At 49.3% G+C, this 17,250-nt stretch overlaps 1 protein-coding gene across 1 annotated transcript in view; it reads right to left on the reverse strand.

Annotated features, from left to right (window-relative positions):
• Window positions 1-17,250, reverse strand: part of LOC119950873 (disintegrin and metalloproteinase domain-containing protein 12) — a 451,211-nt gene that overhangs the window by 83,830 nt on the left and 350,131 nt on the right. The window contains 1 exon segment of the mRNA XM_038773759.1: window positions 5,202-5,350. Within this exon segment, the coding sequence (XP_038629687.1) occupies window positions 5,202-5,350 (149 nt within the window).

Here is a 17,250-nt window from a genome sequence, read left to right on the forward strand (position 1 = left end):
GGAAGTTGGTGATGGAGCTGGAGCAGATCAATAAACCATGTGAGGAATTTTATAGGGACCTGTATAGGTTGGAGCCGCTGAAGGAGAAGCGGGGGATGAAGGAATTTCTGGACGGGCTGGAGTATCCGAGTATGGAAGAGGAGGATAGGGCAGGATTGGAGGAGCCGGTGGGGGAACAAGTGGTGAAAGAGGCGATTGTGAGGTTGCAGGCAGGGAGGGCAGCTCGGCCCAATGGGGGGAGGGTAAACATGGAGGCGGGCTCTTGTAGGGAGTTGCGGTCGTTGACAATGGCACCGCTCCTGATGGCCCAGGAAGTGTGCGGTGTGTCCGGTGGTCATGACCACGTTGAAGATTTGGAGACAGTTTAGACAGCACTTTAAGCTGGGGGTTGGGTCAGGGGGGATGCTGATTAGGGGGAACCATGGGTTCGAGTCGGGAAGGATGGCTGCGAGGTTTCAGGGATGGGACAAGAGAGGGATGGAGGAAATGAACGACTTGTTCCTAGGGGAGTACTTTGCGAGCTTAGAGGAGCTAGGAGAGAAGTATGGGCCGGGTCGAGGGGAAAGGATAAGGTATATGGTGAGGGACTTTGTGAAGAAGATTTTACCGACATTCCCGGTAGTGCCCGCCTTCTCGTTGCTGGAGGCAGTGCTGTCAGCGGAAGGAGCTGGAGAGGGGGGTGGTTTCGGCGATTTATGGGCGGAATTTGATGGAGGATAGGGTTTCCATGGAGGGGTTAAGGTGCAGTGAGAGGAAGGGTTGGGGTGGTGTTGGAAGAGGGGCTGGGGTGTGAGGTGCTTCGGAGGGTGAATGCCTTGACTTTGTTTGCGAGGTTAGGGCGGATACAGCTGAAGGCAGTGTACAGGGCGTACCTCACAAAATCAAGGATGTGCCGGCTGTTCGAGAGGGTGGAGGATGTCTGTGAGAGATGTGGGAAGGGCCCCATGAATCATATTTATATGTTTTGGTTCTGCCCGAAGCTGCAGAGGTTCTGGAGGGTGGTGTTTAGTACAACCCGGGGGTCTTACATGTGGACGTGGAGCCACCTCGAAGCTATATTTGGGGTGCCGGACCGGTCTGAGCTGCAGGCAGGGATGGGGACAGATGTCTTCGCTTTCACCTTGCTGATCGCTCGTAGGCTGGTCTTGTTGGGGTGGAGGTCAGCTTCTCCACCCTGTGCCTCAGCGTGGCGGGGTCCCTGCTGGAGCTTTTGAACCTCGCGATGGTGAAGTTTGAGCTGAGGGGGGTGGGGGGGGGGGGGGGGGGGGTGTTCTACAACTGCAGAGGTTTGTTCATCATGCATTTTTGGGAGTTGGTTACTGTTGACGGTTGGGGGGTGTTCAGGGGGGGGTGAGTTGGGGGTTTATGTTTGTTTAGGGTTGTTTGGGGCTGAGAGAATGTTGAAAATTTGTTGAATAAATATACTATTAAAAAAAATTACTCTCTTGACAGATCACCGACACGTGATGACAATCTTTGGGCCGTATAAAGGTATTCCTTCTTTAGCAGCTAGTAAGTTACAAAGATGGTCATTGATATTATCGGCACTCACTTATGGTATTCAATATCGTAATGATGCTTTGTCAAGATTGCTAATGCAAATCAAGCAAACACCTCAAGAAAATTTCATCAGCATCCTATATTTCGCACACGTGGATAATGGGCGGCTTTCTCCGTCCCGCCAGATTCTCCCTTTCGCCGGCTGGTCAATGGGGTTTCCCATTGTGGGACAGCCCCACGCCGTCGGGAAATCCCCGGGCTGCCGGCAAAATGGAGCATCCCGACGGCGGAGAATTCAGCCCAATGTATCCGTGCCATCATCTCAAGAACAGAGATACACAAGAACTGATCCAGTGATGGGGAAGGTTATGAACATAGTTCTAACAGGAACGATGTCAGACGCTACAACAAAGGTTTCATTTTAAAAACAATGTGGTATTGCCAATCAATATGTACTAATATGTGAATAGTTTGGTGTAAGAATTAAGCCAGCCAGAGTTCTTGAGTTAACCAGCAAGGAGTTAGTTCTATTAATAAAACTCATTCAGGTAAAAATCAAAATGATTAACTAAAAGGTTTAAAATGTACAAACATGTCTAACTTCCCACTGGTGCAAAGATAAACACATACAACGTCCCCAGGCACGCACAAAACATAAATAAAACTTTACGAAGTATCAAATGTTAAAACTTTGCCAAGTTAAGAAAGGGAAAGTCAGAACAATTATTCCCAGATTGTCTGAATGCTTTTTCACACCTAAAGAATCACTTTCCATGGTGTCTGCTGCTACTCTGGTTTCTCACTGCAGCAGATGCTCTGCAGTTGTGACTGGTTGATTCACTTTTCTCTTGAAGACAGTGTGCAGGATTTAGCAGGGTCGTTAGCTGCAGTCTCAAATTCTGTCATAGCTACAAAATATCATGACACGCCAAAAACAGGAATTGTGCTGGCGTGATCTCCAATTGTGATTTTTCTGGATATTCTCCAATAACGTGATCAGATTGACGCCCAGAAAGGGCGGGGACCTAACCTGCCTAAAATTTAATGTACTTAACGAGGTTGAAGTCGAATCTTCAGACCTTACTGAATCTTCCCACCCAATAGGTGTGATGTCACGCAGGTGCGAATTGCTACTGGTTTTAAAAAACAGGAACCCAGGTGCCATGACCTCCGAGAACGAGGAAGGAGGTAAGCACCATTGTCACCACCTGGTACCAGGGGGTTCAAGAGGACAAAGCCTGCTGCCTAGCTCTGGGAGTGTTCAAGGTTGTTTGGGGATGGCGGAGGGTAGTGGGAGAGGCTTGGGTTGGGAGCCTCCAGGATGGGGTCAGCTGGTGTGTGTTGCCCTGACCCCTGCTGCCTGTGTCGTTTAAACGTTTTTTAGAGCACTATGTCAGTCTGCAGGCTGAGTTGTCAGCAAATTTTAATATGCGCTCAGTTGGTCAGCTGTTAGAGGTATGAGGCGGCTGTGGGTGCAGGGATCATGAAGTAAGGGGAAAGGTGTGATGAGACTGCTGGAGGGAGGCCTAAGGGGGTTGGTAGGTTTAAAATTAATGGAGTGGCTGTCCAGGAGTCTTTAGTGCCTGACAGCAATGAGATCTCGGTTTGCTGCAGCCAGAGTAAGAAGGTTCACTATTAGTCTTACCTATCCCTGATACAGATAGTAATTGTGCCCTCTAACATTCCTGAGACTCATGGCCATTGAACTAATTGGCCTTTATAAGTTAATGTCAACAATGTCAGCGGCCCACATTCTCAGTCAAGGGGGGGGGTGGATTTATTCTAATTGGTTGAATTCAAGGGGAGTATCGCAGTCTCTGGCTCAATTGGTTGTGGCGTATTCGGCCATTAACTGAGACGTGGGTGGCTCGAGACCATCTAGGGGTGGAGCGTTCCATGCTTTCTCCCCATCAGCATTCATTGGCACACAGTTTTGGGTTGTCATTTGGGAAATTGACAGCAAGAAAATATCCTCAAAGTCAAGGGGAAATTACCAAAATAGTTCAAAGTCAAGGGTGATAACTTGTGGTTCAAGGATAAATCTTGGCTGTACCTGATCGAGAGGGACTGTGGCTGCATAATTGCTGGACCCCAGCTCCGCCATTGGGGATTGATTAGCCCCAAGGTGGATAGAACCGAATAGTTGGGCCTGACCGTGAGGGCAGGTTGACCACTGAAACCTCCTGTTGAACCTCCAGTGATATAGAGATGAAATGAAGAGACAATCAGAGAGGAGGCCAGAGGTGAGTCTGCCTGAGCGAGGGCATTGACGGGGGCCGGTCAAGCAATAGAGATGGAAGGGCACCAGAGATGTGAGTGAGTGGTAATTGTCAGATAGGATGCAGGATTGGCTGCTTCCAGGACCGGGAGGATAATAGGTGAGGGGAGGTACTGACGTTAAGCGGCTGTGACACCAGCCTGACTCTCTCTCTCTCTCACTCATCCTTTGCAGCTTACCCATTGAGATCAGTATGGAGCCAGTTGAGCTGCAATTCTGCTAATTACAGCGCAGCAGGAGCGGACTCCAGCAGCTATGACTGGAGGCACTCAGGGAACACCCAGTGCCAGAAGACCAGGGGCCACCAAGAAAAATGTCTCCAACAAAAGGTTGATCTTTATTCGTGAAATGTTTGCTGCGAAAACAGTAATCCAAGTTTCGTCGACTAAGTTATTTTATAAGGAACTGCAGTGTGGTGACAAAATAAAACTATAGGTTATGTAGTCGGTCCCAGGAGGGAGATAGCACATAATTAATTCCTTTTGGCAGTTTCAAGTTTGTGAGATCATTATGCTGACCGGTAATCTTTGACCATTAGTCTGGGATAATAACATAAATTTTAATAATAAACTCATATCAACAATGCCGGCAGCAGTCCCTGTTGTCTGGAATATATCTATTGTGAGTTGTGTTCGCGGCTGGGATTCTCCGGGCTCCCAGCCGCGTATTCCTCAGCAGTGGGAGGCGGTGCGCCGTTCGCTGTCAGTGGAATTCTCAGTCTCCGCCACTATCAATGGAAATTCCCGTTGAAGCCTCCTCACGCCGCCGGGAAACCGGTGGGTGAGGGTCCGCTGCTGACGGAGCCAGCGAACGGCTGGAGAACTCACCAACAGGCTACAACTTTGTCATGGTTGTATTCTCCATGCAATCCATGGCATACAAATCGCTTTTATCTATTACTCCCTACTTCCAACGTTTTGTATTCACTCTTTGCAATTTCTGGACTATTGTAACAAGTCCCCAGCACACAGCTGGGTTTTTGGATCTTTTGACTAGAAGTTGTTTAATATTGAATACAGTAGCTGTTGACAAATTGTGTCATGTGTTAATACTTTGGACAAGCCCAACAAATAACTAATGCTTGTAAAGTTATAAAATACTTTTGAAAAATATTATTCTTTAACAAGATGTGGGCATCACTGACAAGGCCAGCATTGAATTGTCCATCCATACATGCCCCTGGGACGTAGTGGTGAATTAAAGTGAAAGGGCACCAACAGTTCTTTGGGGTTTAGTTTGTGCTAACTGTGTGTTTTGGAGAATCTTGTGGATAATATTTTTGTTTCTCGGAGTTAAAAATCCTTGTCTCCTTATTTTTTTCTCAAACCTCACCTTTGGAACATTTCCTTGGATAATGTTCAAGCTTCATTGGGAAAGGTACGCAAAAACATTCTTTATGGTATTTCACTGTAATCCCGCTTACCCTGTCGATGGTGTCATGATGCAGCCTCCTTTCTCAGATGATGCTTTGCAGGTACAGCCACGCTCAGGAGTATCATGGTTCATGCCAAAGTTGTGGCCCAGCTCGTGGGCCATTGTTACTGCTGCTCCTAGAGGGTTGTCTGAATGATCCTGGTAAAATTAAAGAATAACATTTGTACCCATTCCAAAGTTGTACTTCAGAAACAATATAATTCATCTGAAAAAGTCCAAAAATCAATGATAACAATGGTAAAATGATAACAAGAGCAGATTATATTGTAAATTGCAGTATAAATCAGTAAATTAATACCTGAACACCTTTCTACCAAGAGATTCAAGTTAGACAAAGCATTTACATTCATTTGTTGTTATTATCGGAACAGGAACTATGGACATATGAACATTGCCTGTTCCACTATTCAATGAGGTCTTGATTGATCTGTATCCAAACCATATCCACCCTCTTTGGCTCCATATCTCTTAGTACCCTTGGTTAACAAAATTCTATCCATCACAGACATAAATCTAGCATCTACTGTTTTTGTGTGGGAGATAATTCTATACTTCTTCCACATTAGCAGAAATGTACCTCTTTACCTATGCTATCAATTACTTTCAAAATCCTAATCAAATTATCTGCTTTCCATCTAAATTCCAGAGAATGCAAGCCTTGTTTATGTAATCTCCCTTCATAATATAATCCTGGAGCTCTGGTAGCATTATAGTGAATCTGCACTGCACTCCTCCAAGGACAATATATCCTTTCTATGTTGCAGTGTGCAGATGTGGCTTAATTAGGGCTTTGTATAGCTGTAATAAAACTTTTATCCTTTATATTTTAGCTTTCTAGTTACAAAAGCTGCAGTTTAGTGATTTATGAGTGTTCGTAGACTGCTAAATCTCTTTGGACCACCACTGTTCCTTGATATTTACTGTTTAAATACTACTTTGATCAATCCCTTCTGCTGTAAGATGCTGTATGTCGTTCGGTAAGTCCATGAAGATTTTCTAAGTCTAGTATAGTTTAACATTAAGTGTTTAATTACTATTATTTTTTTAAAATAAATAAATTTAGAGTACCCAATTCATTTTTTTCTAATTAAGGGGCAATTTAGCGTGGCCAATCCACCTAGACTGCACATCTTTGAGTTGTGGGGGTGAGACCCACGCAAATACGGGGAGAGTGTGCAAACCTGTTTAAATAGTATTGTAACTGTATACATGTATCTGGTCTCAGTTGGAAGCTGTCTCCATGCTTGCCTCTACACTTGTCTCTGTCTTATACAAGATTAACCTCTAGAATTGGGTTATGAGTTCCTTCACACCACAGTATGGGTGGTGTTATACCCAGTCCCAAATCTTCTTCCAAAATTGTCTCAAACTTACTTCTACTGAAATCTATCTGCCACAATTGTTCCCACTCATTTAACCTATCATTGTCTCCTTTGTAATTTTATGTTCCTATTTATTTACTATGTCATCAATGCTTATGTCTTGAGCAAGTTTAGATATATGGGGCGCAATTCTCCGCACCCCACGCCGGGTGGGAGAATCGCGGGAGGGCCGGGCGAATCACGCCACGGCGCTCTGGCAACCCCCGCGATTCTCCCACCCCCCCCCCCCCCCAAAATGGCGTGTCGAGTTTTGCGACAGGCCGCTCGGAGAATCGCCGCTCGCCGTTTCTGATGGCGACCGGCGAATCTCTGGCCCGGATGGGCCGAGCGGCCTGCCGAACCTGACCGGTTCACGCCGGTGCCAATCACACCTGGTCGCTGCCGGCGTGAACAGCACGCGACCGCTGTGTGTGGGGCCTGTGGGGGGCGGAGGGAGGATCGAGCACCACGGGCGTGCTCAGGAGATGTCTGGCCCGCGATCGGTGCCCACCGATCGTCGGGCCGGCGTCTCTAAAAGACGCACTCTTTTCCATCCGCCGCCCCAAAAGATCAAGCCGCCATGTCTTGCGGGGTAGCGGAAGGGAAGACAGCAACCTGCGCATGCGCGGCTGACATCACTTAGGTGCCGCCGGCCGCGTCATTCCTGGCACGCCACTTTGACGCAAGCGTCAAAGCCGGGCGTTCGGAATTCACGCGCCGCCGCTCCTAGCCCCGGGGGTGGGGGGGGGGGGGGCCGAGGAGCAGCCTCCGATGCCGGAATGAAACACTCCGGGTTTCACTCCGGCGTCGGCTGTTTGTCGCCCCTTGGGAGAATTGCGCCCATGGCTCTCTATCGTATTATCTTAGTCATTAATAAATAAAATGAATAGTTGAGGCCTCAGCACAGAATCTTATGGAATCCTATTGGTCATTTCCGTCCAATTTGCATACATACTCATTATCCTTACTCTCTGTCAAATACCGCTGAGCCAATCTCTCAACAATTTGCCTTTAATTTCCTGAGCTGTAACATTAGTTAACAGTTTCGCATGTGGAACCTTCTTCAATGCCTTCTGGAATTCCATAGAAATGACATTCATGGACATTTCCCTGTCTACTGCTTTAGTTTTTAGATCCTGTGCCCTAAGAGAGTATTGACGAACGTGGACCTCCATGTTAATCTTGCTCTGGAGGTGTGGATCATCTTCATTGTTGGAACGTTCATCCAGTTAGTGAGGATCCATGGAAAGTTCATCTCTTGTCTATCTCGATCTGTTTTACTATTGATCTTTTCCAGCAGTATCAGACTTTCAAAATCATGATTTCTTTGCATTGCGAAGAAATTATAACTGCCTCTTTCTGGTCTTGGTCAGCAGAGTTCTGTTAGAATCAGATTTTATTGGTAATATGACTTGGACAAGATTTTGTCACTATTTGCCTCAGAAACCACAACTCCGCAGCCTCAATTTTTCTCTGCAGTGCTTCACTTATTGTTCAACATTCATTACCTTATGTCACAATTGGTGTGATACAGCATACCAAGAGTCGCACCTTTGTTGACTTTCTACTTTAGTTACTTTCTCCCTTTTGTTTTCATTTTTTCAATTAAGGGGGAATTTAGCATAGTTAATCCACCTACCCTGCACATCTTTGGGTTGTGAGTGTGAGACCCATGCAGACATGGGGAGAATATGCAAACGGCAGATGGATAGTGACCCGGGGTCAGGGTCGAACCTGGGTCCTCAGCACCATGAGGCTGTAGCTTTTAATTACCTCCCTTTACAGATCCACATTGACTTTCCCTAATTAGCTCACATTTCTTTAAGTGTTCCTCCACTCTGCACCTAATTCTAAATGCTAATAATTTCCCCACAACAGATATTAGGCTAACAGGCCTAGAATTTACTTTTTGCTCTACCTCACCATGCTGAAATAGCAAAGTTACACTTGCAATTTTCCAATCTAGAATTGAGAGCAGCTTGGAAAATTATGGTTAAAGCACATGAAATTTGCTCATCTACTTCCTTCAAAACCCTAGGTCGGAAACCATCAGAGACCTTGTCAGTCCCTTCCAGGTCCATGCATTACTCAGCTGAACGCAGATGCTGAGCAATACACGCCGTCAATGAAGGGGATAATTCTTGAACAGCAGCAAAACGTGTGACGTGCTGGCAGATTCTCCAGCCACGTTGTGCATGCTTGGAGAGAGATTGGAGGAGTCTGTCGTGCCATGAACTCCCAGGCCTTAGTGATGGTGTCTTCACAGATTGAAAGAGTAACCACCTGTATGGAGCATCAGAGTTGAAATGAAATGATGCATACCGGCCTTCATTAATGGCTTGCACATTCAGAATGGCATTTTAAACACGATTGGTGAAAATCTAGCATTTACTTTTTAGAGTCCCACTGATCTGCAGCAAAGGGCTCTCCAGCTCATTGCTAGCAGGGGCATGTAGGTGGACCATGAGAAGGAAGATGGAGAAAGAGGACTTAGAAGTGAGTACTCTGATCAAAACACTTCCATCTCTCACTCATTGTGCCCTCCTCAGTCAGTGTACACAGGCTAACATCTGACCAAGACAGATTCTGGAAGGGCAGCCAGAGTCCAAAACTCAGAGGATGTTAGCCAAGGGCATCTCAGCATTCAGGGCAGGGAAACAAATAGCCTGTCTCCACATTTGTTGAAACTAGGGTTTGTACCAAGTAGGAGTAAATGAACAGTTTTTGTGGTCAGGTGGCTTGGATTGTATCACTTCTGGGCCTCATCTTTTAGGATCCTAATAATTTGGGATCCCATCAGCACATCTTTAGTGGATAATTCTTGTCTCCAAGAGGCAAGATGTGAACTTCTATTTGAATTTCAAAGAACTTAAGGAGGGTAATTTGGTGCATGATGTAAGTGTCGTGACAGCTCCCTGGGAACCCCGCAGGAATGCTTGATAATCTATTTGTGGTTGCGCATGAGTTACATATCTTTGAGTGGAATACCTTGCAGCTGATGAAGACTTCTGAGGTTCCTTGATTTCTGTACGTGTCCAATCAATGACCCTCTGGATTTGTGGGAAATAAGGAAGAGCTACAAACCCAAGCGTTGCTCTTTCTGATTGGTCTCATCAGTGGCAAAGTGTATAAAATCACCAGCGCTAGCAAATACGGCATCTGCCATTTGTGTGACATATTTGTGGGCAGAAGATTGTGAAGTTTTACAAATACCTCCTGCAGATACTTTTAAGAAGCCATGCGCAAAGCATGTGAGTGTGGGGGTCATTTTGATAGCCAATGGTAAAGTGTTGCCACCATGTTCACAGATCTTCTTTCATGAGAATGCAAATGTCTGTGATCACCTAATGTGATACCCTGAGCCTCCTGTACCACTGGTGTTTGGACATGTCCAGGAAGATGACTCTCCTGCATTATGGCAAACCGCTGAGGAGAAGACTGCTGCTGTTGGGTGTTGTTGCTGCTTCTGCTGCTGCTCATCTCGTTCCTCATCTGAGGTCCATGGTAAATCTGCATAAATGACATCCATGCTGAGCTAATCTTTGACAGATGGAAAATATCGGTCAGACGCACAAAATTCCAAAGTGATGGGAATGATCTCCAAAGTAGGAAAAGCATACCATGACAATAAGTTGTTTGAGCCTTTCTCCTAGGCAAGGTAACAGCTGTGAGGTCTCAGTGCTTACTTTTTTTTTGTCTTTCATTTGCCACTGTTAATTCTCACTGCCCTCTGAGCTTTCCTCCACTGGCCGGTTCCACTAAGTTCAGGAGTTCCATGCACCCAGAGTTAAAATGGAAACCTCCAGTTAAAACAGCAGTTAATTACCCTTCAATATATTTAAATTGACAACACTCCTCTCCCAAGGTGATTTCTCACACTGTGAATGTGCTGGCATTAAAAGCAGAAGATCAAGTTGTACTCCCAACACACTGACAATGTGTCTGATACGTGGGTTTGAGTAGGGGGATCATTGCTCGGCACAACATCGAGGGCCGAAGGGCCTGTTCTGTGCTGTACTGTTCTATGTTCTATGTTCTACTGTGTACAATCTTTATGTCCTTTCCTTTAACTTCATGTTATCACTCACCCCTTTTGTCAGCCATTTCGAAACAACTATTAAATTTAAGGTATTGTGCAGATAGTTTTTTTGCTAAGACAGAGCTTTGGAAAGCACCAGGAACTGATTCACACTGGATTAATGGATAAAACGTTATGAAATTGTGCTCAAGCCAGGAAGCCTTGCCCACTGAGATCACACATGTGTAAGATCTGCTTCAAAATGACATCTGGTTTCTGAGGAACAGAGTTTGAAAAAGAAAACTGCTCTTGTTGACATTCTCAATGGACTAAATCTAAATAAGCTCAGTGGACAACGTTATACCTATTGCTAGATTAGCTTTGTGGCATTTAGCCAGTAAGTACAAAGCTCTGAATTTAGGGAATAGGTTGCTCACCATTGATGTGCTCTCATTCAGAAGCTCAAAGTAGATGAAACATGAACATTGTTGAATGCTCAAAATGCTGAAATTATATGCAAGTATACGTGACTGGTAAACCACTTTTGTGCTCAGATTAGGGAGGTGGACAGAGAGGGAAGAGGAAAGTAGAGATCAGAAAATCAGCTCCTGCCACAACAGCCCCATCAAACATTAACCTGATTATTAATCCGCCAATCACTTTAATCCCATCAACCCCCACCTGAGAATAAGCATGGCCATCCCCACAAATTCAACAAATTGGCCGTGCCAACCTGCAACCCTAATTTATCCCATTAGTGATGAGGCCAAAAGTGACTTTACACTCTCTTTCTGAAGAAAGTTCATTCTGCTGCCATTGAGTAGCTACCAGACCTTTCTCACCCCCATGAAAGGAAAGGGATTGTGGGAATTCATCCTGGTCCTTGGGCACATTGCCTGTGGCCATGGCCTCAGTTCATTGGTGAGTGATGGTGCCTTACTTTCTGCCCAGTGTTCTTCAGTTTCTTACTTTGATTTGCACCCTTTTTCACTTATTGTTCCCTTTGCTTCACCATAATTCTTTGGGTAGAATCTTCTGCTCTCAGGTTTGGAGATGAGAAGGGTAATTAGGTGGGATGGTGGCATACCTGAATCCTACCGCCTTCCCAGCTCCATCAGAATCAAGTTCTGGGCGGGAGGGTCCATGGTCAGGCATCATGTCCTGTCACCTATTGAGACCTTTAAGTGCCCAGTTAATGACCATCGAAGAACCTCATCCCACTGCCGTCGGTATTAATCAAGTGGTAGGCAGCTAAAACTATGTGGCAGCTTGTCACCTCTATGGTGGGATACCCGATCGAGGGCTGATCAGCAGTATCCTGTTTATTTATATTGATGAGTTTAGGTCTTGATGGGACAATAGAACTCAGGCCAGATGTGGGTGTGTATCTATGACAGTGCTTGCAGAACCTGAATAAAAGAAGGAACACTGGAACAGATTGCCAACCTAGGTGTCCCCAGGAACAACCATCACAGAAGAAGCTCTGAGCTTGGAGCTAAGAGAAGATTTCCGCAGTGAATGACTGTAGCCTGGCCAGCCTCTTTCACTAAGTGCAGATAATACCTCGAGCTCAGCTGTGAGTTCGAATCATATTCTGTGTGATTGATTTTGAAGACTGTAATACCCAAATAAAATAGGTATAGTAGCAAGACTATAGCAATAGCCAGTGCATGGAGCAGCTGCGTGAAAAGGAATTAGAGATTTGTGAATAAAATTGGGTTAACCTACAAACCTGTTTATGTCCTTTGTTCGGCTCATAAGGGCATCTGGGTAAAAGTTTCAATAATAAACTCGTTAAAGTGTCTGATAATTCACCAAACAACTTGGGCGGGATTCCCCTTTCCAGGGACTAAGTCGGCAGGAAAACCAGCACGAACCACTCCGGCGTCAACAGCCCCGGAAAGTGCGGAATTCCGGGGGCTAGGTGAACGCCGGAGGGGTTGGCGCCACGCCAGCTAGTGCAGAAGGGAGTGCGCGAGTCCGCACATGGGCCAAAGGGCCGGTGTGATCTCGCGCATGTGCGGAACCGCTGCCGTGTTTTGCCGCATGCGTGGTGATTCGCTTGTCCGCGCCGGCCATAGCAGAGCACGGGAGTGGCCGGCGCGGAAGGAAGGAGTGCCCCCACGGCATAGACCCGCCCGCAGATCGGTGGGCCCTGATCACGGGCCAGTACAACGTGCCCCCTCCCCTCCCCCGGGGTCAGATCGCCCCGCGCCCCCTGAGGACTGGTGTGGATTGTGAAAAGGTTAATGGACAGAAAAGAGAGAGTTGGGAGAAACAGTTCATTCTCAGGTTGACATGTCGGCCCCAGCCGACTTACCTGCCAGGTGCTGCCACGTGGGAGCATGTCTAATCCACGCCGGCGGGACTGGCCAAAAGCAGAAGGCCGCTCGGCCCAGAATTGCCGGGGCCGACCAGCTTGGCGTGAACCGCGCCCCTGCCCGAAAACCGGCGGCGGAGAATACTGAAGCCGGCTGCAGGGCGGGATTCACGCCGTCCCCCGGGGATGCTCCGACCCGGCAGGGGTTGGAGAATCCCGTTGCATGTGTCACGAGCAAACTGAGAAATATGACCTTTGATCCCCATATCGAAATCATTAATATAGGGCGGAATTTTACCAAAATCCATCTCTCCAGATGCAGAGCCAAATTTCCAGACCAGATCTTCTGACATTCAGTGCACAGGATATCAAGGGGCATGGTTTACACCATTACTCTGGTGAGGCGGGGCGCGATAAAGCCTGCAAGGCCCATTCCGCAGAGATTGGTGAGCCCTGATCTTCAGGAATAATGAGCCCTGGCGACTTCCGGTTGCGGCTATGACCAGCTAAGTCGCACGTTTGGCTGCTCCTGCTACAAAGGTGTTTTCGGGCCGATTGGAGGGCCCCAACGGCGCTGTAAGGACAAATCCCGGTGGGGGAAGGCTCCCTGAAGAGAACCAGACCAACTTTATGGTCGGTACCCGGAGTGGGGTGGTAAAGAAAGCAACAGCAGCTCCCAAAAAAAAGCGGGGGAAGAAGACCAAAATGGCGGCCGGTGGCGCACCCGAGGAATGGAGGAAATGGGCGGAGGAGCAGCAGGCCGCTCTCCTGCGCTTCTTTACGGAGCTGAAAATGGAGCTCTTGGAGTCAATGAATGCGACGACCACCAGGCTGATGGGAGCCCAGGCGACCCAAGAGGCGTCGATTCGGGAGCTGCAGCAGGAGATGACTGTGAGGGAGGAGGAGGCCACGGTCCTCGTGGGAAAGGTAGAGGTGCACGAGGCACTCCACCTGAAATGGCAGAGCCGTTTTGAGGAGCTGGATACCCGAATGAGGCGGAAGAACCTGAGGATCTTGGGCCTGGCAGAAGGCCTGGAGGGGCCAGACCTCCCGGGATATGTAGCAGAAATGCTGAGCTCCCTGATGGGGGCAGGGGCCGTCCCTTCGCCCCTGGAGCTGGAAGAGGCCTACAGGGTCATGGCTAGGAGGCCAAGAGAAAATGAGCCCCCGAGGGCGGTGCTGGTGCGGTTCCAGCGACTCAGCGACCGTGAGAGAGTGCTGGAGTGGGCCAAGAGGGAAAGGAGCAGCAAGTGGGAGAATTCGACGGTGAGGGTCTACCAGGACTGGAGTGCGGAGGTGGCAAAGCGGCGGGCCCGGTACAACCGGACGAAGGCGGTGCTACATGCAAAACGGATCAGGTTCGGAATGCTGCAGCCAGCGCGCTTGTGGGTCACCTACAAGAACCAACACCACTATTTTGAGTCCCCAGAGGAGGCGTGGGCCTTTGTACAGGAAGAGAAACTGGACTCAAATTAGACCCAGGGGATACTTGGCGGCCGTAGCCGCTCGGGTACTTTCAGCTGAATTCTTTGTTTGGATTTTGAACTCTTGCTGTGGTTTTTCTTCTGATGTTTTTTCCCCCTCTGCCAATTTCCCTTAGTTATTGTTATTGTGGTTATTCATGGTTATTTATGGTTATTTATGCTGTTTGGTAGAGGGCGACTGTTAAGTACAATGTTATTTGTTATTTATCTGTTATTTATAATGTTAAGTTGGGGAGGCGGGACGGGGGGGAGAGCAGATCGGGGATATGGGCTCCTAGGGGGGGTTCTTTACAGGCATGGACGGGGACGGGGGTGGAACTGAAGATGGCGGGGTGGGGTGTGGCAGGGCGAAAGCGCGGGCTTTCCTCTGTTTTCCCGCACGCGGGGCAGAGGAGGGGGGGGGAGGAGTGCGGGGCGTGGCTAGCAATGGCGACCTTTCCCGCGCTGGAGCGGGGCCAGGGAGGAGTGGCAAGGGGGGGGGAGGCCCCCCCCCCGAGCCGGGAGGAGTCGGAGTGTGGCAGGAGCAGCCGGGTCAGCGTGAACCAGCTGACTTACGGGAGTACGATGGAGGGTACATCGCGGCTAGGAGGGGTCCTAGCCTGGGGGGGGGGGGGGGGGGGGGTTAGGGAGGGACACCGGGTTGCTGCTGAAAAGACCAGAAACGGGAAGTGGAGGACTGGAGAGGTGGGGGGAGGGAGACATCGCCATGGGGAGCGGGTCAGAAGGGGAGGGTCAACCCGGGGCGAGCAGGGAACAGGACATGGCTAATCGGCAGGGGAGGGGGGCGGGTCGTCCCGCGACCCGGCTGATCACTTGGAACGTGAGGGGGTTGAATGGGCCGGTCAAGAGATCAAGGGTATTCTCACACCTGAAGGGACTGAAGGCTGATGTAGCAATGTTACAGGAGACCCATTTGAAGGTAGTGGACCAGGTTCGCCTGAGAAGGGGGTGGGTGGGACAGGTGTTCCACTCTGGATTGGACGCAAAGAACCGGGGGGTGGCGATTCTGGTGGGAAAGAGGGTGTCGTTCGTGGCGGAGGAGGTGGTGGCGGATAAGGAGGGTAGGTATGTGATGGTGAAGGGTAAGCTGCAGGGGGAGAAAGTGGTGATGGTCAACGTATATGCCCCGAACTGGGATGACGCGGGTTTTATGAGGCGCCTATTGGGCCTCATTCCGGGACTGGAGGCAGGGGGCTTGATCATGGGGGGGGGACTTTAACACAGTGCTGGACCCCGGGCTAGACAGATCGAGTTCAAGGACCAATAGGAGGCCGGCAGCGGCAGAAGTGCTGAGGGGGTACATGGAGCAGATGGGAGGAGTAGACCCATGGAGGTTTGGTAGGCCGAGGGCGAGGGAGTATTCCTTTTTCTCCCACGTCCATAGAGTGTACTCCAGAATCGATTTCTTCGTGTTGAGCAGGGGGCTGATCCCGAGGGTACGGGAAGCTGAGTACTCGGCCATTGCGATCTCTGATCATGCACCACATTGGGTGGATGTGGAAATGGGGGAGGCGCGGGACCAGCGCCCGCTGTGGCGGCTGGATGTGGGGCTGTTAGCGGACGACGAGGTGTGTAAAAGGGTCCGGAAGAGCATCGAGAGCTATCTGGACTTGAATGACACGGGTGAGGTGCAGGTGGGGATGGTCTGGGAGGCCCTGAAGGCAGTGATCAGGGGAGAGCTGATCTCCATAAGGGCGCACAGAGAAAGAAAGGAGAGGCAGGAGAGGGAGAGGCTGGTGGGGGAGCTATTGGAAGTGGATAGGAGATATGCGGAGGCACCAGAGGAGGGGCTGCTGGGAGAACGGCGCAGCCTGCAGGTCAAGTTCGACCTGCTGACCACCAGGAAGGCAGAGACGCAGTGGAGAAGGGCACAGGGCGCGGTCTATGAGTATGGGGAAAAGGCGAGCAGGATGCTGGCACACCAGCTTCGCAAACGAGATGCGGCTAGGGAGATTGGGGGAGTGAAGGAGAGGGGCGGGAAGGTAGTGCAGAAGGGGCAAGAAGTGAACGGGGTCTTCAGGGATTTTTACAAGGAGTTGTATCGGTCTGAGCCGCCGACGAGGAGAGGGGGAATGGAGGGCTTCCTAAACAAATTGAGGTTCCCAAGGGTCCAGGAGGGGCTGGTAGAAGGGCTGGGGGCGCCAATAGGGCTAGAGGAGCTAGTCAAGGGAATAGGTCAGATGCAAGCGGGGAAGGCGCCGGGGCCAGATGGGTTCCCGGTGGAATTCTATAAGAAAAATGTGGACTTGGTGGGACCGGTACTGGTACGAGCCTTTAATGAGGCGCGAGAGGGGGGGGTTCTGCCCCCGACAATGTCGCAGGCACTGATCTCCCTGATATTGAAGCGGGATAAAGACCCCGTGCAGTGCGGGTCCTACAGGCCTATCTCGCTTCTGAACGTGGATGCCAAGTTGCTGGCAAAGATCCTGGCAGCTAGAATAGAGGATTGTGTGCCAGGGGTAATCCATGAGGACCAGACGGGGTTCGTGAAGGGGCGGCAGCTCAACAAGAACGTGCGGAGATTGCTGAATGTAATTATGATGCCGGCAGTGGAGGGGGAGGCTGAGATAGTGGTAGCGCTGGACGCGGAGAAGGCATTCGATAGGGTGGAGTGGGAGTACCTGTGGGAGACGTTGGAACGGTTTGGGTTTGGGGAAGGGTTTATTAAGTGGGTGAAGTTGCTCTACTCGGCCCCGACGGCGAGTGTAGTGACAAACGGGAGGAGGTCGGAGTATTTCGGGCTCCACCGAGGGACCAGGCAGGGATGTCCTCTATCCCCCCTACTTTTCGCACTGGCGATTGAACCGTTGGCGATGGCACTGAGGGGTTCAGGGGGGTGGAGAGGACTGACTAGG

The sequence above is a fragment of the Scyliorhinus canicula genome, chromosome 16, assembly GCF_902713615.1.
Source record: "Scyliorhinus canicula chromosome 16, sScyCan1.1, whole genome shotgun sequence".
NCBI classification, from domain to species: domain Eukaryota; kingdom Metazoa; phylum Chordata; class Chondrichthyes; order Carcharhiniformes; family Scyliorhinidae; genus Scyliorhinus; species Scyliorhinus canicula.